At 49.4% G+C, this 20,838-nt stretch overlaps 1 protein-coding gene and 1 long non-coding RNA gene across 18 annotated transcripts in view; one reads left to right on the top strand and one right to left on the bottom strand.

The window, feature by feature from the left end:
• Positions 1-20,838, bottom strand: part of TRERF1 (transcriptional regulating factor 1) — a 191,936-nt gene that overhangs the window by 20,347 nt on the left and 150,751 nt on the right. For 11 of the 17 annotated variants that reach the window (XM_031688549.2, XM_015237437.3, XM_006202002.4 and 8 more), the window contains 9 exons: positions 12,877-14,558; positions 11,373-11,419; positions 10,159-10,309; positions 8,807-9,109; positions 5,037-5,421; positions 4,358-4,424; positions 3,188-3,327; positions 2,956-3,059; positions 1,369-1,444 (listed from right to left, as the gene is read on the bottom strand). In XM_031688549.2, coding sequence (XP_031544409.1) covers positions 1,369-1,444; positions 2,956-3,059; positions 3,188-3,327; positions 4,358-4,424; positions 5,037-5,421; positions 8,807-9,109; positions 10,159-10,309; positions 11,373-11,419; positions 12,877-14,298 — 2,695 coding nt within the window. In that variant the 5' untranslated portion in view covers positions 14,299-14,558. The remainder of the gene's footprint in view (positions 1-1,368; positions 1,445-2,955; positions 3,060-3,187; positions 3,328-4,357; positions 4,425-5,036; positions 5,422-8,806; positions 9,110-10,158; positions 10,310-11,372; positions 11,420-12,876; positions 14,559-20,838) is intronic. The other 6 variants (XM_031688556.2, XM_031688557.2, XM_072944998.1 and 3 more) reach the window with 3 other exon arrangements.
• LOC140687693 (uncharacterized) lies at positions 12,348-16,530 on the top strand. The gene is made up of 2 exons (XR_012062142.1): positions 12,348-12,632; positions 16,339-16,530. It is a non-coding gene; the product is annotated as an uncharacterized lncRNA (long non-coding RNA).

Here is a 20,838-nt window from a genome sequence, read left to right as displayed (position 1 = left end):
GTTCCAGCAGCGGCCCGTTTCCTGAGAGCGATCCCCAGGCAGGCCTCCAGGCACGCTGTGCTCAGATGAGAGGTTTCTGAGGTCTATCCACCCTGGGACGACAGGCAGGAGGGCCGATTCACAAGGGCAGCACATTCCTTGAGGCAGACGGTGGTGGGGACAGGGAGCCCCCGGAGGACGCTGATATCTGCAGAACAGCCACATCTGGCTGCCTGGACCAAGGACTGGAAAAGGTCTAACTAGATCCCCAAGTCCACTAAAGTACTTAGCACCAACTTCTGCAAGGTCTGCCCCCAGCACCAGAGATACCTTCAAATGAAGAACAACCGAGGGGCATTGGAGGATCCAGCCCTCCCTGAAATAGAGAACACAGGCAGTCCATGGAGACCCTCAAAATGGACAGGTCTAACGGTTAATGGGAAAAAAGTGTTGACTTCCACTCCACTGGTGACCTCAGGCTCCCCAGCCTGTTTCCTTCTCTCTTCATGACTCTCCACACTCAGCTCTCCAAGGTGTTTCCTCCTTCCCTCTTACTGATGCCATCGTCAGCCTACCCACTCCTAAGACACACTCATACGTATGTGTACATGTGTACATATATCCATGTGTATGTGACACATATGTGCACGTGCATGTATATGTGCATGTACACATGTATTTGTACACGTACGTGCATGTACACATCTTTCTCCCACCATTAGTGTGATCTGTTGTTTAATAATTGCCTCCTCCTCCTCCTTAGATTCCAAACTGCATGAGGCAGGACTTGTCTGTATCTGCCACACTCACTGCCTCCTCGTAGTGCTTAGCACAGCTTCCTGTATGCAGTTAAGTGCTCACTAAGTAACTCTTCAATAAATGAACAATAAGAGCTACTAGAATGTACCCGGCATTGGGCTCCATATAGTCTCTCTAATCTTCACAAAATGCGGCAAAGGATGGAGAACGAGCACCATCTGACAGGTGAGGAAACCACGGCTGCAGAAGGCCAAGTTCAAATCAGGCAGGTAAGATCTGAACCCATGTCTCCTGATCCCCAAGCTGAGGGGCCACTCAGTGTGGCCACCCCCATGCTCCACCCTCTGGGGCTCACTCCCTCCACACACCAATCTTGCTGCTGTACATGCAGGCAGTGTCCACTGCCGCCCAGCTCTGGGCACACCCACGAGGGCGGGAGCCCACACAAACGCCCGACGGCGACCAGCCAGCAGACACAGCTGCCCCACCAGCTACGCCCCAGATGCCTTGAGAGCGCCAGGGGAGATGAGGTCAGAACTGGAGCTATCTATTATTACAAAGCGACACGGCCAAACACACAAAAAGCCCGCTCTCAGGAAGTGACGGTACGCAGGGCTCTGGGCAACCTACCGGCATAGTGGTAATTTGCTAAAGGATGACATTTTAACCTGACTGGCTTCCGCAGCAGCAGCATTTCCAGAGCAGCCTGTAGACCCATGGGAGAGAAAAAGTGAGAATCAGTAATGGCACTGGGTATCCTTGGAAGACTATCTATCTGATAGGGCCTGGGGTTGGGGGGCTGGAAGGAAAACCAGAGACTTTCCTAATTGGGATCTCCATTGTGGTTGGCACCCAAAAGGACCTATCATTCTAATACCTCCCCTGCCCATGTCTGCAGCCAGCTGGTCATGTCACAGAAACACAAGTGGCAGCCAAAACCCAACTCCTTCCTTGATGAGGGCCCCAGCTTCAGAGATATGGTGGGGCCTCCTCTGCATGGAGGCTGAGTCTCTGAGGAAGGGTTCCAAGGAAGTGAGTGGGTGATTTGGAACTGTTTTGCAGAAAAATTGCATGTTTCATCACAACTGAACATAAACAGCTGTGTGAGTAATAACTGTACTACACACTGTCCTTCCAGAGAGCCTTGCTAGACAACCCTTTCAAATCTGTCATCAGCCTCGCTGACCTTTTTTTTTTAAATGGTATGTGTGGAGTTGAGCAGTGGATGGTTGAGGGGCAGAACAAGGTCTAGAATCTTGCTACTCCAAGTGCAGTCCATGGACCGGCAGCACAGGCGTCCCCTGGGAGCAGGTTAGAAATGCAGCACGTTGGGCCCCACCTCCAGAATTGCTGAATAAGAACATGCACTTAAACAAGATTCCCCAGGTAATCTGCGTGCATGCTCAAAGTTTGAGGAGCACTGCTCTGTAGCACTGATCTTAAAGGGTCAAGGAGAGTTTTCCTACATTCTGTAGAATCCTTGAGGGTTATCAGTAATCTCATGAGAAAGGAGTACTGGTGCATTTGTTTACTTTCACATTTTCATAAAAAAATCAAAAAGTAGAAGCCAGCTCTGGTAGAAGAATCATGTGTTTACTAAAGGGGAAACTGAGGTTAGTGATGAAGCGCTCTGACCAGGAGTCCAGGCTGAGCAGGCAAAAGGTCAGCTCTGATTCTGAGGAAAGGGCACCAAAGTCCTGGTTTGGGGATGCCAAAGAACTGCGTCAGAAGCAGAAGAGTGATACCAGATGGTGCACAGCAAACATTTCACTTTGGTAAGGGGAGGAAACAGTTCTGTGAACATCAAACTCCAGCTGATTTCTGTAGTAGGGAAGACCGATCAGCAGAGCATGACGGGCTATTTTAGGCCCAGTCTTGCTTCAGGAAGGCCTTCTACCTCCATCACTGGAGACCCTTGTTCTGATGTGAACTACAAGACTGCTGAAAGGAAATTCTAGTTTCCTAAGATAGACGTTCCTATCATCATTTCTTAGGAACAGATGTTTAAGCAGAAGTCCAACTGGAGGTTCTACCCTGCAGCGTTTTCGATCTTGACCTACCCATTGAGATAATGAAGTCGGGAGGCATACTGACTGGTTATCATCTTATGACGTGGTTGTAGGGTACCTGAGACAACACAGAAACTTGGGAAAATACTTTTCAGAATTCCGACATGAGGAATAGGAACTGGGAAGCCTAGTTCTCATGGTTTCTTACCATCACATCACCTTTGGCCTCGAAGAGAGAGTGCAAAGCAAATTCAGAATTGGTCCCTCCACCTGGCAACGCACTTGAACAGCACAAATTCAGGAGATTCTCCACTGTTGGGAACAATGAGAAATGCATGAGAGAGAGCTCAGTATCATAGGAAAACACAGCAATCCTGGAGCCAGAGAGCTCATGAGAAAATCCGGCCGTTCCCACCCAGTTCTTCCCACATTGTCAGTACCTCTTTGCTGGAGGTCGTGGTTTTCCAGCTCTGGCCAGGGCTTCCACACCAGGGTGGCCTTGTGTGTGTCCTGGGCCAGGGCAGAGACATCCTGGAGTTCTGGGATCTCTGCTTGGAATCTCAAGCCAATATTGATGCGTCTTTAAAGACAAGAAGAAAAACTACAGTGTGGTCTTCAATTTGAGGCCTAGGGCAACTGTCAGGAACTTGAAAAAGAAGGAAACCAATTCCTTCTGCAAGAAGAATGCAGGGGCGTTTCCTCACAGTGTGATCCTAAGATTCCGAGCATAGCCTTTTCACTGGGATAAGAAACGGCCTGAAGACTGGGGAGAGATGTTGCAGAGAGTGGGGAGAAGCCTGCCTGGGGCTTCAGAGGTTCCTATAACTAGGAGAGGGAGGGTGCTAATTCCAAGGGAACAGCTGCCCAGAGTATGGCCGATGGTACCACTTAACCCAATGGGACAAATACAGAGTGCTTATTTCTCTTTTTATCCCTTTCAGATCACTTTCACTTAAATGATCCCATGTGAACCTCACAAAGACCTCTGATGTAAGCAAGGCAGTGATAATTATTCCTACTTAATAGATGAGTTAACTAAAGCCTAGAAAGGTTAACTTGATCAAGATCAAATGACAAAATGGTGCCAGAACCAGGTTTTCTGATTCCTGACTCAATCTACTCACCACTCTGCCATCTGGCTTCTTCTGTGCTTTTCCATGAAAATAACCACCTTTCTCTTCCATTACACCCTCCAACTCAAGTACCCAACAAGCCCACCTGGAGGACCGAGCAAGAGTCTTAAGGAGGGGGTGGGGGAGCTAGGGCGCTTGGACAGAGCCTCGTAGAGAACTGGGCACCCTGGGAAAGATGTCTTAGTGTCACTGGGGAAGTGAAGGCATGTGGCCCCCACCAAACTGGCCCATGGAGCCAAAAAGATGGGAATGTAGGCTCCGTGCTTTCAATGCATTGAGTCTTCAGAAAACGCCTTGAAATACCAGCAATTATAGGGAAATAACAGTACTTGAGAAATACCATGATCCTATAATTTCTACAGCTTCTCCCCAAAGTGGCCACTGTGACCCCAGAAGTACTAACTACACTTCTCAAAGCTCCTCATCCCTTTTCTAGGCTGAAGCTTCCATTCTAAAGAATAATTGGCTTTTCCTTACGGTTCAACGTCAATGGTCTGCTCTCCAGGCCCCGGGGTGACTGTCACGTTGCTGCCATCGATGCTGTCTGAAACACAAAAACCAGAGGTCACTGGTCAACAGGGAAGGGGTACTGAAGAAGCTAATGCAAATGAGCAGTTACCTGAACAGTCATGACAGGGCCCCTCTCCTACCCAGCCCAGCTGGAGTTACCTCAGCTGCCCCCAAGGGGCTGGATCGAGTGTGGTGCTATGGAGCTTAGGGTCCCTCACTTCTCACACAGGGTGAGACACAGCTGCCCACTCTAGTCTGCTAAGCTGTCTTGTTTCTATGAAACGGTTCTTGCTCGGGGAAGAGATCCTGGCTCCGCGCCTCTGCTGCCTGATCGTCACACAGCGCGCTAAAATGCCCAGCTGCCGTCTTGCCTATAATCCTCTTTGCACACCTCCTTAGTATATTTATTTTGGGTGCCGTACATGTTTCTCCAAGGCACACTTCAAGTGTTTTTCCTTCTCCCCAAGAAACTGTAACGATCGCTTCAGGCGTTTGTCCCCGCGGCTAGGCTGTGATCCCCCTGAGGAGAAGTATTCTGAGGATTTCTAGCACCTAGCACAGGGCCTGGCGCACACAGCCGATCCGCCACACAGGTCTGTGAGGGAAATGAGGCCGCTAAAGGCGGGACGCCTCCCGGGCGACTCACTGGAGCGGCAGAGCAGCACGCGCGGCGTGGGCGTCAGCGGCGTGAGGGGCAGCTGCGGGTGCGCGCCGGGGCCGTGGCCGGAGATGAGCACGGTGCTGAAGAGCCCCGAGCCCTGGCGCACCGGGCTCAGCATGGGCGGGGGCGTGTAGGGGGGCAGCTCGTGGGCGGCGTCCAGGAGCAGGTGGTCGCCCAGGACGCGCGGGGAGCGCAGCTGGCTCTGGTACAGGGTGGCGCCCGAGTACGAGGCGGCGGGGTTGGGGTGGTAGGAGGGCGGAGGCGGGATGAAGAGCGGCTCGGGCCGGTGCCGGAACTTTTTCTTGTCCGGCGCGGTCTTGAGGGGTTCCTCGGCTTTGGCCACGCCGGGCTGATGCTTCTTGGGAATTTCCTGCAACGGGAGGAATGATCCGGTTCAAATACTTGGACTCTTCCCACAGGCTGTTTCCACAGGTTGAGGGAAAGGAGACCGCGCGGGTCTAACGGGGACTGCCCTTTCCACTTGTCTGACCCCAGCATCCTCTGTCTACCTAAGAGACAGTCAGTCACTCCATTTCAGCCCAGGCCAGACCTGGTGGGTTGACTGGGGAGAAAACTTTGGTTTTGGAGGACATCCCTAATGTCTGGAGAGAGATGGGGGTGGGAGGAACAGTGAGTGGGCAAGAAAGAAGAAATACACATTCTTCACTGCTTATCACTGCATTCCCATCTGGTGAGAGGAGTCCAGCTGAGTAGGCCCTTTAATTCCCCTCTGCTCCCTGGGGACAGATAACACATGTTCTGAGAAGGGGACAAAATAATCTATTCAGGGAAGCTGGGCAGAGGCCATGGCGAGGCCCAGCCAAGGCTCCTAGGAATGGGGACCCACACTGGGCTCTCCTTCAAGGTGACATGAGGGCTGAAGAGAATCATGTGGGATCTTTAAGGCCCACCTGGTGTGCTCTTCTAGAAAGGGATCTGGTATACCTCCCCCCTCACCATCCCTCACTGCTGCTCCCAGCACTGGTGGCTCATCTGTGGTAAGCCCTTCTGCTAGACTGGCTTTCAGTCAGCAGGGGAACCAAGCATAGTCTGGAAGGAAGATGTGCCACATGGATACATAATACTAGTAAGTAAACATATGCATGTCAAGAGATAAGCAGTGCATGCCAAAGCCAGACAAACAGACTTGGCTGTGTGCCAGCATCAGCCCAGAAAACCCAGCACTGGGTGTGGCTGCAGAGGCAGCCGAGCGGTTGGGGGGAGGGGGGGTACCTGCAGAAAAGTTCTGGGCAGTCTGTGGTACCCTCCCAGGCCCTGCAGGCCAGTGCCCGTCACGGCTGTGGTTCCTCACAGCTCCTCGGCCCAGGGTGGACCCCGAGTAGGAGGCAGCAGGGGTTGATGGGGAGGGCTGGGTATGGTCAGGTGACCAGCCTCCTCCAGGCCATGCGACCTGCCCCAGTCACCCCTCAGCTCTGGGCTCCTCTCCCTCTGGGCCCCTTCTGCTGCCCTCTGCACTTAAAGCTGCCCCTCCTGTCTTTCCCTCAGCTTAACTGTCTTCTGGGATGCTGTCACAGCCCTTAGGAGGGGAGTCTAGGGTAGCAGAGGGGTGGGGAAAGGAGAAGGGGCAGAGGGCCCCTCAGGCTCCCAGCTCACCCCCAGGGGGCTCTCTTTGGGCCAGAGCACCCCAACCTGCTTCCTTTCCCCACCAGAGGGCTCCTCATCGCCTGAGGCTGAGGCGGAGAGGAGGCTGAGGAATGGGGAGAGGACGTCTGTGCCCTCCAACTTGGGGGGCCACCCTGAGACTTTACTCCCTAGTCCTGGGTAACTGATGAGGTCATCTGAGCACATGCAGACCCTGTGTGACTTCAACGCTGCACTGAAGTCCAGGCCTCTGACCACGGGGCCAAAGGTCCCTTTTGGGTTCTCTTTACTTGAGCCTCTGGTTCTGTTACTCCAGCTCTAAACTGGGACTTTCTGATCCTCCAGGCAAGGCTCTGAGACCTCGGACCCAGGGAAAGCACCCAGAATGGCAGACATCAGACCTGGGTGTCACTTGAGAGGAAATACTTACATATTTACAGAGGTCCACCAAGGTATTCAGACTCTGGAGGCAGGGCCAAGCGCTGAGACACATTTTAAAAGCTCCCCAGAGTGGGGACAGCCACTGATGAATCCATCCCCAGCGCTGGCCAAAGTCAGGGGAGAAACAGTGGTTCTGACAGGAGGAGAGACTCAGCTGTCTGCATCCCAGCTGTCTGGGAGCAGGGTGGGGATCATAACACAGGGCTCCTCCCTGGGTATTTTAATTTCTTTATATTAAGTGTCAGGACCTTGCTCACATTCACTGGGTCCTAACTCCGTGCTTCCACTTCGGCTTATCTTATCACAGTCTCTCTCACCTTTCACACAAAGCCAAGTTCACCTCTGACTTCAAAACCCTGCTCAAAATTCCCCTCATGATGACCTTCTAAGCAAACTCACCCCAAATTCCCTTGCCTCACCTCGGTCCCTAATTACCTCAGCTGCCCAGGTGTCTTCTTCTCCAGCCACATGCAGGGCATCACCATTTCTCATCTGCCTTGGCCTTTCCCTCACTGTCTTGAATTGGGGTGGGGGGTGCCTGGGGCTCTGACCCCTGTGTGACTAGAAACCTTACTGTCTCCAACATAAGGCTGACAGCTCCCCAAGGGTAGAAACAGCATCTCCCACCAAATCAAGAACTTCCCTGGGCAAAGAGGATGCTTGGCTGTGTCATTTCATCACTCTGCCTGTTGCTGGCCCCCAAGACCTGCCAGCTGTGAGAATCCTCACCTCCAGGGGTTCTCCATCCTCTCCTCTTCTGAGCCTTGCTATTAGATACAGAACCAAAAACACTCTGGACTTTTCTAGTTCTCTTTATTATCCTCTCTGTCCCTATTCTGGCCCAACCCCACCCTCAGGCCTCCTGGAATCCTGGCAGCCACCTATTCTCTAAGGACAAATATGACCCAACACACCACTGTGGGGGGAGGGGTTGAATCTGATGTAGCCAGTCACATGGGTTATAGACTCCCCAGGGGAGGGAAGTGGGGTAGGAGAGATGGGGTTGGAGGGTGGAGAGCGAGAGAGAGAATGAGAGAGACAGACAGATCTCTGTCCCAGGGCCAAGCTTAGCTGCTCGGGTGAAGCACTTGGAACTTGAGAAAAAGAAGAACCTAACAGTGAGAAACACGTATCTCTTTGCTTTCTTGAGACTGGGGCTGGTGTCTCAGTGGAATTACTTTGGGAACCTTAATGAATCAGGTCCTCTGAGGTTATTTATGCAGGGGTGATAATGAAAATATTAAGCATCTGGTAAGGCTGACCGACCATCAGAAAGGATGCCAGGGCTACTGCGTGGAGGACCTGCTGTGCTGGGGGTTTACATCTTTGGCTGCTGGATTTGGGGAGGTCTGGAGATCGTAGTGGGGAGGGCCAGGGTCCTGGGGGTAGCTATTTACTATCCAGGACAGTACTTCCATATTGTAATAACTGTGATTACCAGCTGAGTTATCATCTCTGTTTCAGCTGGGAACATCTTCGGGTCTCTCGGAATCTAACCCAGACCACCATTAGCCTGGTAGAGTATTAGGTGTCTACTGGGTAGCAGGCAGTGTGGGCAAGGAGGCGATTCCCAAGGTGGTCACGAGAGCTCAGCCCTGAGAGGCCAAACCACGTCGGAGATTAGGCCAGTGACCCGGGCAGAGTTGCCTCCATCTCTAAGAAAGCAAAGGGATGTCCCCACCCCAGACAGGCGGGACAAAGCAGCAACTCACAGCAGGCGGGTGGGGGGCAGCCCCTTGGGGTGAGTGTGGGGGAGAGAGGGTCATCCTCACGAGCACAGGCATCTCGTCGTCCGACATCAAGCTGGCGGGCTTGTCTCTGGCCGAGGGGGCTGCAGCGACGCTGTTGGCGAAGCCCTGAGAGCTGGGCTTGGGCGGGAGAAGCTTGACAGGGACAGACACGGGCATGACCATGGGCGTGAGGCTTTCTGCCTCGGGAGGGAGCTGCGGTGGCGGCGGAGGCGGAGGCGGCAGTGGTGGCTGGGGCTGAGGCGGCGGGGCCTTCTCTCCTTCCTCCTACACAGACAATAAAGGCTTTGATCCTGGGCTGAGAGCAGCTCTCACAAGGGGGGACGCGCTTTGCTCTTACTGAAAGGTTCCTGGACATCACGCGTGGGTGACAGAGAACCACTACAGAGTGGTTTCCTTCCTGCCCTGCCCAGAGTCCCTCAGCTTCGGGGATGCCCGCAGGCAATGGGCGAGGCACTCTGTTTTCTCCATCTAAAAAATCTTGACTATGTATCACTTGTATATTAAAATAAATAGTAAAGAAATATTTTTGTGTGATTGTCATTGCTTTTAAAGACAAGGATATGGACTTATAATCAGGCAAAAAATAGGACAACCCACATAAGCTCTTGTGTAGAACCTCTTGATTCTATGGGCCTCAGTTTCCTCATCTGTCAAATGGAAAACAAAGCTCTTTTAACTGGCATGGTCAGGAGATGGAGTGAGCTGGGTCACACCACAGTGTTTTGGTGAACAGAGTGAATCCTATAGATTTAAATTAAGATCAGCAATATTCAAATTGAGCAACTGATCTGAATTTTAATCTAACTCTAAAACTGCACGAAGAGTTCACTATATGGATATTCTGCCTGGATAATCCCGAGAGCATTTAAAGGTCTTTGGATGCTAGAGTCTAAAGCGAGTGCCCTGGGGAACAGAAAATGCCAGCTGGGGGCCTGATGGCCACATTAGCTTTCCTTGGCCACCTACCGCTGATCTGGAAAGTCCAAGGGACAATGGTCTTGAGTGCTTCAAGCAGCAGAAGTTAAAAATAATATGCACCTACATGTTTTCTTTGCTGTCTTCTCTAGGAGGTGGAGAGGCTGGGATAAAAGGATTTCTATCACCTCCGTCCTGGGTTCTTGTTCATGAAGCCAGTTGAAGTGGGGACTGTGTGACCTGGGGGGGATCCCAGCGTCAAAGCTTAAGCACTTCTGTTAGGGAAGGACTTGCGTCCAGGTTCCCCGAGTGGGGCTCACGTCACTCTGTCTGACGGCAGCGAAGCAAAGCAAGCAGCACATGGCCTGGGAGGGCCCGGGGGGCTGACTTCTGCTCACCTGTTTGAGGCTGGGGGAGGCCCTCATTCCCCCGTGGGACCGCATGTGGCCGTTCAGGGCAGGCAGGCTCTTGAACTCCTTCAGGCAGATGGAGCATGTCAGCTTGTTCTTGGCATCCAACTGCTCCCCAAACACTCCTTTTGGTTGGCCACTGCTCAAGGGTGGGGCCAAGTGGAGAGGACATGCATGTTGAGGACGCGGAGTGGTGACTTATCACACCCACAAGGAACCCCTTGCATTCATGAGGGGCTTCCATGTCCGTGGCCCCACTTGTATCACCCTAATCCCCTTGAGAGAACTAAACCCAATTTACACATGGAAAACCGAGCTTCAAGAGGAGAGGGAGGGGAGAGGGTATAGCTCAGTGGTGGAGTGCATGCTTAGCACACACAAGGTCCTGGGTTCAATTCCCAGTACCTCTGTTTAAAAAAATAAACAAATAAATAAACCCAAAATTACCTCTCCCTGTTCAGAAAAAAAAGAAAAAAAGAAAAAAAAAAGAAAAAAGAAAGAATAAAAAGAGAGGGCATGCTCAGGATCATTTAAGAGTTGAATACAATGTCCTTCTTCATTCTGGGCCTTCGGGTGCTGGGTTTTCCCCCTGCCTCTGGCTTATTACCCTTCTACCGTCAGCAAGGGCCTGCCTCTTCCAGAAGCCTTCCTTCAGAGACATATGTCTAAGTCCTCTGGTGCAGCCTCCAGACCACACATCTTAGCAGTTTATCAGGTTCTGGCTGAGTCTTTAATTTCTTACCACGCCCATAAGGGGAGGAAACAAGACTGTACCATTGACGGCGGCAGTCTCTAAGCTTAGCTCTATGCCTGGCACACAGTAGGTACTCAAGAAATACTCAGTGAAAGGACAGGGCACAGAACATGGGCTTTGGAGTCTATCCCAGCGTCCCTACTTACTTGATGTGCAATCTTAAGCTCTCTGAGCCTCAGTTTTCTCATTTGTAAAATAATAATAGTAATAGCTAACAACGGTTGAGTGCTAACTGTGTGCTAGGCGTGTGCCACCCACCCTCACTGGGCTACTTTATTACACATCAACTAGAGAAAGAGTAAGCGCTCAAACATAATAGCTGCCATTACTGTTCTTATAAACGTCTTTGAAGAATTGATTTTGAATTTGGAAATGAATCATGAGCGGTAACTCAGGAAAATCTCCCAGTCACCCAAAATGCCAACAAGCCTCCATGCATCCATCTTACCTTGACTCCGGGGACCCTGGCTGTGCTCTGCCATCAGGTAGATGCATCTAATTTTGAGCCATGCAGGACACCAGAAGAAGGAAAGAGAACAAACGTGTTTCTGATGGGAGGAGTCCTTGAGTGGTGGGAACCCCAGGGCTTACACTTCTAGGATCCTTCCCACTCTCCATCTCAGGCTGACCGGGCTCATGGCCACTCACACCCTTGCTCTTCCACATGAGGCTTCCAGAATTTTTTCTTGATGCTTTCCAACTTGGCACCCCACCCACCTTAGGGAGCCCCACCAGCCAAAAGCCCCACTAACACTCGATCCCCCACCTCCCTCCTTCCTGTTTTCCCCGTCCACCCACTCTGTGCCCAGACAGGCTCCATTTCCGCGAGAGACACAGAATGGAGATCTGGACAACAGAGCATCACGCTGGAGACCTCCTGCTGGAATTCCTTTTCAGCCTTGGCCATGACTTCTTACTCTTATATTCACAAAGGCTCTCAGTGACTACTGGCCTGAGTCCTAAGCAAAATAGGGTCAAGGGGAGTTCATCTCTGGCCTTCAGTCTTCATCAGAGCCCTCTCTCCATCCATCCTGATCCTTCAAGATACTCTCCTCCCCAACCCTGCTGCTACATGACTGTCCCCTTGGAACATGCTAGCACACAGTAGGTGGTTTGGTGGTCAAATACATTTGGGAAGCAATCAAGAGTTAATAACCATTGCCCACAGGCTGAATTTGGCCTGTGGACATGGTGTGCTTGGCTAGACTATAAAAATCCTTAAGAAGAATATCATTAGATGGGGCATCTGCTCTCTGTCCACCACGGTCCTTTTTATCTCACTCTAGGCCATTTTGCTTATTGACTTTACCTGCCCAGATCATGTGGGCAGCTAAGGTTTTCACCTCTGCAACTCCACGAGGCATCCCCTTTGGGAGATCCATAGTGTACATTAGCATATTAAAGGCTCGGAGAAGCCTAGCAGAACTGCAACCTGTTTCACTTTAAGAAACCCCAAATTTCTTCATCCAGAAAGCCCATTCCCCTCCCCCCAGCACTATCCATTAAACATTCTATGGAACTCCTGTTCTGAGCAATATTCTCTGTGACATACTATCATAATGTGGTCTCCCTCCCAAAATGGGAACAGTTTCACAGGAAACTCTCTGAGGATACAGATCTAAGGGGGACCAGACACCCCCACTGTGTAATCCCTGGGCACCTGAGCAGGCATTGACCACTACGTACATCATTTCAAGACCTGATAAAGGTATTCTAGCTGCCTCCTTAGGGAGATTATAAGCTCTATGGGCAAAGGACTGAGTCAAAACCGATTTTGTATTCTGATGGCCTAGAATAGACAGTGTCTGGTTAATGTCTGCGGAATAAAGAAAGAAAATAAGGAAATAAAGAGTTTGAGGGGTCAGAGAGAGGACTGGGCCCAGCAGAGACGCTGCGCCGGCTGGTTCATTAGCACACTGAGATACCAAGAGCAACTTCCACTGTGAGAATACCTGGGGCCACATGGCACTGGGAGACAGCTGCTGGTGCTGAGGTCCCATGTTGTTGAGGTGGATGCCACTTGGGGACAGAAGAGGCCGGTGGGGGAGAGCACTGCCGACCCGGTTCAGGTCCGAGCTTGCAGGGTCTCCCATTCCTGTGTCTGGAGGCCCCAGGTCCCCGTGGGAGCTCAGCATGGCCTGGGCCTGCCTGTCGCTTGGATATGTCTTGGGCTGACTGTCCTCATGCTGCTGGTGCTGGGGCAGGTGGCTCTGCTGGTACAGGGGGTGGCCGTAGGGCTGCTGGGGCTCCTGGTAGTAGTACTGGGGCATGGATCCCAGCTGGATCAGCTGGACAGCGTGTGCCTGCTCCGGGGTGTACTGGTGGGGGTCCCTGTGATACGAAGGGGGCTGCAGGTGCATCTGTGGCTGCTGTGGCTCTTGCAAATGCTGCATTATGGGTTGGGACTGGTAATACTGAGGTATCTGCATTGAACCCTGCCGCTGCTGCAGCTGCTGTTGCGGTTGCTGCTGGGGCTGTGGAGGGCGGATCTGCTGCTGCGGCTGCGGCTGCATTTCTTGCATCGACAGACGCTGCTGCCCCACCGGCTGCTGTTGCTGCTGCGGGTAATACTGGTGCTGCTGTATCTGCTGCATGTGCTGGGACAGCATCTGGGGTGCCTGCAGTGACTGTCCTCCCTGCACAGGCATCTGAGTCAGTGGCTGCTGGTAGTCATAATACAGGTGCCCCTGGCTTGGGTGCTGCCCCACCTGAAGAGCTGGTTTGGACAGCCCGCCAGTGAAACCAGGGTGGGGCTGCTGGGGGACCTGTTGGTAGCGGGAAGGGAGAGCCGGTGCTGCGGGCTCCACGGGCTTCTGGGACAGCAGCTGGCGGAGGGCACTGTCTGGGGCTCCGTCCATCACTGCTGACTGGGTATGCAGCACCTGGGCCATATTGTTGACCTGGATTCGCAGGTTTTGGTTGGCAAACACCTGGGTAAAAGAGTCTAGCTTGTGCAGGACACCACTGGTGAGCTTCTGGGTCCGGATCTCACTGGCCTGGGAGTAGGTGTACTGGTAGCCATCGGTGGGCTCCGCCTGGGCTGGTGCCCCCCACATCATGTTCGAATTGGTCAGGTTGCCACGTAGCTGGACATGGTTTCCAGGCCCTGCATGGCCTCCCCACCCTCCCTGCCTCGAGGTGTCCACTTGGCCCAGGTTTTTGGAGCCAACAGGCAAGCCCAGACCATCCCGAGTGTCTTGAGGGAAGTGAGGGGAAATGGGTGATGCCTGAGGGGCATCCATTCCAGCCCCGGGGACTGTATTCCCATAGTTGTGGTTCAGCCCGCTGTGGACGCCAAGTGGTGGCTGCTGGTAGAAAAGGTTCTCACCACTGTGGGCCACGTGGTTGGTCTTGTACAGTTGCTGATCCCCCATGGTGCCCGCCTTGTTCGTGAACGTGCAGCCACAAAACCATAAAAAAAAATGTCAATGACACAAACCCGAAAGGACTGAAACCCTGAGAAGCTGAGAGAAGATGTCCACACTACTCCACGGCTGACATGTCCATGACTGTGGCTGGAGCCAGGTGTTCCTGTCGGTCTGTACCACTCATGTGCAGAGCTGGGAGTTTTACATCCTCACCCGGCCTGAGGTACGGACCAAACACCACCGTGGTGAAGAGATGCTGCTCACACCTGCAAGACAGGATGTAAAGGGCAGGAAAGGATTTACCTCATGTTTTGCAGTGAGCAATCATATCCACCACGACCCATTACAGCGATAAATACAAAACTGGAGCCTGGATTAGAAATTGGCAGTTTCCAGACCTGCCCCACCTTCACACTGAGTTTACAGATCTTGACCCCCATGTGAGATGTGAACGTTCTAACTTTCAAGCCATTGCTCAATGGCTCATTAGTTTATTGAGTTGCATTGTTTTGCTCACTGATTAATTCATCCATTCTTCTGTCACCCTGCTATTGAAAGCCTAGCCTATTTGAGGACCTGTAGGGAATATGAAGAAGTTTAAGACATTCATTCATCAATTCATCTGGTCAACACATACTTATAGACACAGACATCTACTAAGTGTAAGACACGATACTAGGGAATGATTATGACACGGGCCAGGTCTCAAGGAGCTTACAGTTAGAAGAAGCGATTGGTCACGTCAATAACTACAATACAAGGAGGAAAGAGATGCATGTACTAAAAAGGGAAAAATAACAGGCAAGAAACTCACAGACTGGAGAGCGTATTTCCAGAAGAGCAGAATTGGAGAAAGTTTCAAGGAAGAGTACTGCGCACGTCAGTCAGTACATAGCTACCGGCTTCCTTGTGGTCCCTGCTTGGGGAAACATCTGTACATGGTGCTGACCACCTGGCCGGAAGCCTGCGATGTGGCCTGACAAAAAAATAGGCTGGGCCTGTCAGATTCCTTCCCTTAGAAACATGAACCAGGAAAATTTGAGAGACTGCTCTAGTCTGATTTGAATCCATACAGGTTCTTTCGTGAACTTCAAAGTGGGATGTGTAAACCCCCAGGGAGTACATGAAGATTTTCCAAGCACTCCAACTCACCCAAAGTTTTAATTTCCAGATCCAGATTTTTTTTTAGGCTCATACTTTTTTATTATATATCATTTGACTACTAAAAAAACCCAAACAAAACTGGATTATAACAACTCATCTCAGAATGTTTTCCAACAAAAATTAGGATTTTAATATCCAAGTCTTTTTTTTTCAGAAAGCAAAATTAACATAATGCAAATAAGAACATCTAATTAATAGAACATTTAGTCCTAGCCAAAATGTCCATCAGACATTGGGTCCACAAGACATTTGGTTCATGCCAAAACATCCCTGAAATTTGGTCTTATCCAAAACATCCAAAAGACATTTGGTGCATGTCAAAAGATTCTTGACATCTGGTCTTACCCCAAACGTCCATAAAGCATATTTGGTCCATGCCAAGTGGTTATGGACAGGACCTGCGTCTGCTAACCAGTGGTAGAGGTGCAAGTTGTCCTTTTATACCTGCTCGTTCACAACAGCCCTGCTTCTTTATAAAAGAAGGACAAACCTCTTACTCATTTCCTCCCAAATCTTAACTGGGCTTATGCCCCAGGGATAACTCCCCTGGTTGCCACACAAGAGGATGCAGAACACTGAGAAAGTGAGCAACTCTAATAAATAAGCAATAAATCTTCTTTGCAGGTTGGGTGGTTTCCAAAAAAATTTTTTTAATTAGGAAGGCCTAGTAGAGGTAATTAAAATGTAATTGTTAGTGATAGATCACTATGTGACTTGGCATTTGACTCAGAAGTAGATCAAGAACTGAGTTGAGCCTGTTTTAACAAAACTTGTATTTTTATCTATTAGTTAATGCAAATGAAGGTTTTCAGCATTTATATCTATATAAATGAAAAAATGGAAATACAATCGATGCTGATCCTTGTCTCATATCTCATGCAGCAAACAGTATTCTTTCGTGGATAAACGAAGAAACAGAAGAGATAACCCAGCACCAGCAGTATTCTATCTCTGGACCTGGGTGATAACTGCGTGGCTGTGCTCACGCTGGGATAACCTGAGCTGTACACTCTGACCTCATCACATATATGTGAGCATGTTATACATCAATAAAAAAATTATTTTAAAAAGTCATCCAGCGTCATCAATTCACTGGGATACATTTTAATGTAAGTTTAGTTTTTATGTTTATTATTTATCCAAATTAGTAATACATTTTATGTTGTTTTGATCAGTTGCATACTATTACTTAATATGTCTTGAGTTATCATTACAGTCATAATCATAACGATAACTCAAACAGGAAGAAAATTTTAATACTTAGAGCTTTATGATTTCAGGAAATTGAAAAAGTTTTAACTTCACATAAAATTGTTACAGGGAAATATAAGGAAACAAACCAAGGAGTTTTAAGCATAAAAACATATCACATTAGGATAAAGTTCCACAGGGGAAGTGAAACAGAAATAAAATTTCAAGGAGAAAAAGGAACACTGACTATTAGCAAAGAGCATGTTCATGCATTTTTTAAATGGATGATGGCGGGTATCAAATTCCTATAGTGTTTAGATTCCACCAGATAAATTTAAAAGTGATGTAATAGTTTTACTTAAAAATATCAACGTTTACAATGTACTGGGAATTGCATCTTCTGCAGACGTATGATAAAAAATGGCAATGTAAACTTAAAAATGTGCGAGGGGGTAAATGGTTTTACAGAATCCTTTTGTGGGGGATTTTAAGCAGGAGGTGTGAAGACGACTGCAGTAGGTCCCCTCCAACTGGGAACTAGCCTGAGTTGGTCTTTGACCCTTTCTGAATGAAGGAGATGGACAAGTTCAGGGAGAGGGGTTCGGTATGGTGGAATGAACAGTGGAACAAGGGAAGCAGTGGGGGAAACACAGGCTGGCCAAAGACGGCCGGAGCAGATGCTGGAGGTGCAGTTATGCAGTGAGTCATGCATGGCCACTGGAGGCTCCAGGGCAGGGGCGTAAGGATGCTGTGTGTTGAGGCGCTGAGCTTCAGAAGCAGGGAGACCAGTTCCCTTTACTGCTCACCATGTAGTCTCTATCACCTGAGAGCTCCTGAGAAATTCGGACCTGAGGTCTGTTAATCAGAATCAGCATTCTACCAAGATCTCCAAGTGATTCTTGTGCACATTAAAATTTGAGAAGCAATGTACTAGGAGGCTCCTGCCACATCCAGGTGAGATGTAATTAAGACCTGAACTTGGACAATGGTGAGCAGGCAGCAAGAGAGAAATGAGAGAAATGTCCACTCTGCTGCCGGGGAAAGTGACTCTGCTTTCTCCAAGTGTCCTTCGGGGGCTTATGACCCCGAGTCTAAGGAGACACCCTTCCTTTTCTCACATGTTCACCCTCCCAACATTCCCGCTCACCAGACACACCCAACTGACCCCCAGTGACCACTCTCCACATGGATGATCTGAGCTCTTAATCAGCTGCCTCCTGCAAATCCCCACTTCCATGTTCACAGGCAAACTCTACATCCTCTCCCCTCAAATGGAAGCTCCTCCGAAGACTCCCCCTTGACTTAGGGCTCCACACAGTCTGTCCCTCACAATGTAACCCTCTTCTCTTTGTTCTCCACTCCCTCCCCGTCCCCACTCCCAGCCACTCTGGTCTCCACTCAGTTCCTTGAACTTGCCAAGTTGCCTCCCACAACAGGACCTTTGCACATGCTGGTCCCCCCGATTTGGAGTTTTTCCCTTCCCCACTCCACCTCTTCATCCAGCCAAGTTCTGGGCATCCTTCAGCTCTCAGTCCAAACTATACTTTCTCAGAAAGTCTACCCTGACCCCAACCCCCAAGGCCACATCAGGGTTATTTCTTTTATGTTCTCATAAAGCCATATTACTTTTCTTCAGACCATTCTTTTCAGCCTGTAATTGTATTTCCATCAGGACAATTATTTGATTAATGGATCTTTCTCTAATAGAGCAGGGACCATGTCTTTTTTTGCCTATGGTTCTATTCCTCAAACCTACCACAATTCCCAATATAGTGTAGGCCCTCTGATAAGAATTTCTTGAAGGATGGGTAATATTGTTGAATGAATCAATAATAAATGAAAAAAAGGACAATAATGATCAAATGTCCTAATGAACTGATACAGAGAAAAAGATACCCAGTGTAGGCTGAACAGATGAGAAATTCTCATGAAGAATAGTTATTAGGCTTTTTACCTAGGTCCTGATGGACAAATAGGGTTTACAGAGATGAGAGGGAGGACTAAGAAGGGTATCCAGCTGGGGGAACAGCATGCATACAGGCATGAAGTCAGGTGCAGGGGTCTATGCTGGGGCACCATGTCCTTGTCAGGCATTCACCAATGATCAGGCTGAATATGCATGGTCAGTGATAAATTGTGGGGGCCCTAAAATAATGTTCAGCAGCATTATCCTGTGGGCATTAGGCTTAGAGATATCAGAAGGCTCTACCTGGCTTAAATTTCACCACTTAACCTTCCTCGAAAGCCTGGTGCCAAGTCACCTCCCCCAGGAAGAGCTACCTGTTGAAACTCACCAGACTCTGACCACGATCTGATCTTGTGTCCCTCCACCAAGCCCCCATGGGTGGAATGGAAGCTATGTAACTTTACTTCTGTTGACCTGTCTGCTTTATTGTGTTCCCAAACTGCTGGGCAAGTACTACTTCGTGTTCTGAGCTACAGGAATCTACTCTCTATTTGTTGCCATTTTCAGACCTGGGAACGTAGCTTATTTACAAGCACAGAACCCTAGAAAGTCAGAGGGGAGGCTCTCAAAATGTGGTTCCCGGGCCAGCAGCATCCACGTGACCTGGGAACTTGTTGGAAATGCTGACTCTTGAGCTCCACCCAGACGCCCTGAATCTTGGGGAGTCTGTGCTTCAATGAGCCCTCCTGCTGAGTCTGACATCCTCTCAAGTTGAAGACCGCCTTAGAGGTCAACGAGTCTCCCCACATTCAGATGGAGTAGAGTTATAACTGCTGGGCCTAGACCAGACTCACAGCAGTCAGCCATCAAGAATCATATAATGAAAGAGGGAAAATGACTTCCCTAGGAAGACGGAAGGAGGTAACAGCAAAATCACACACTACTTATTTTACATTAAATTTATATACTTCTTGAATAGGTACTATATTCACTTGGCTCAAAATTCGAAAGGTACAAAACAGTATACAGAAGAGTGAAACTTACCCCAAATAAATGCTTGAAAATAAAGTGAAAAGTTAGAGCACAATTTTTTAAAAGAGTATACGCCAAAACTCTTCCTCCCACCCCTGTCCCCAGACACCCAGCACCCCTCCTGGGACAACCTGTCAGATTCCTGTATATTCTAGAGATATTTTATGCTCACACAAGAATGCCTGTACACACCCACACTCCTACCCCCACCACACAGGCGGCAGCATGCCAGGCCCACAGTTCAGCATCTCATCCAGAGGCTATTTTAAACCTACCATTTAAAATCTGGAAACTGTTCTTGGTGGATTAGTCAATCCCATAGAACTGTCATAATACCAACTCAAGGTTCAAGTCTTTATTATGTTTCTAATAAGGTAACTTGCTCTGCTCATTATGGACAACACTTCCTATTGGGTAACTGGTGCCAAGAGCTTTTTCATTCATGAATGAATTCCCAGAACTACTGCTTTCACATTTCTTTGGTCAATTCCTTCCTTAGAGCAAGACTCCAGGATTCCAGATTCGGCCCCACAAAAAAAAATGTCTGCTCGGAACCCGAGATGCTCTCCCTTTCCCCTGAAGCATTATAGTCAAGTGACCTGCTTCCGAACCCAAGTCCCCACTGGCTGTCCAGTCAATCAGAGGAGGGACAGCATCCTACCCTGTCTTGTGACCCCAGTGACTGGGACACAGCACTTGCTCCAGAAACACTCATTGAGCTGAAATGCTGCGCCAGGCAAATGAGACCCAGAGCACTTCACCCTGGGTCTCCATGCTTCTGACATGGACCAAGGGCCAGATTTCACTATTTTCCATTGATGGTCCAGCCCCCTAAAGTGCCAGATTTATGGAATGCTGTACATAATAATAAGGCTCTACAGAGATGTTTTAGCACACAGTTTTTCTTTCTGTACAGGGCTGGCTAGTCAATATTTTCAGTTTTACGGGCCATATGATGTCTGTCATAACTCTGCAGTTGGAAGCAACTATAAACGATATATAAGTGAGTGAGTGTGGTTGTGTTCTAATACAACTTAATTTATGAACACTGAAACTGAATTTTATATAGTTTTCACATGTCAAGAAATTATGTTCTTTGATTTTTCTTCAACTATTTAAAATTAAAAAAACAAAACAAAACAGAAAAAACCCTTCTTGGCTCACAAGCCGTGTAAGACCAGGCAGACGCTGGCTTTGGCCTGAGCCACAGACCCCTGTTCTAATGCATCAAAGTCCGTCTTCTCTCCCTCCAT

This window comes from Vicugna pacos, chromosome 20 (genome assembly GCF_048564905.1).
Source record: "Vicugna pacos chromosome 20, VicPac4, whole genome shotgun sequence".
NCBI classification, from domain to species: Eukaryota; Metazoa; Chordata; class Mammalia; order Artiodactyla; family Camelidae; genus Vicugna; species Vicugna pacos.
Note: the sequence above shows the minus strand (reverse complement) of the source record. Positions and strands in the feature narration are given on the sequence as shown.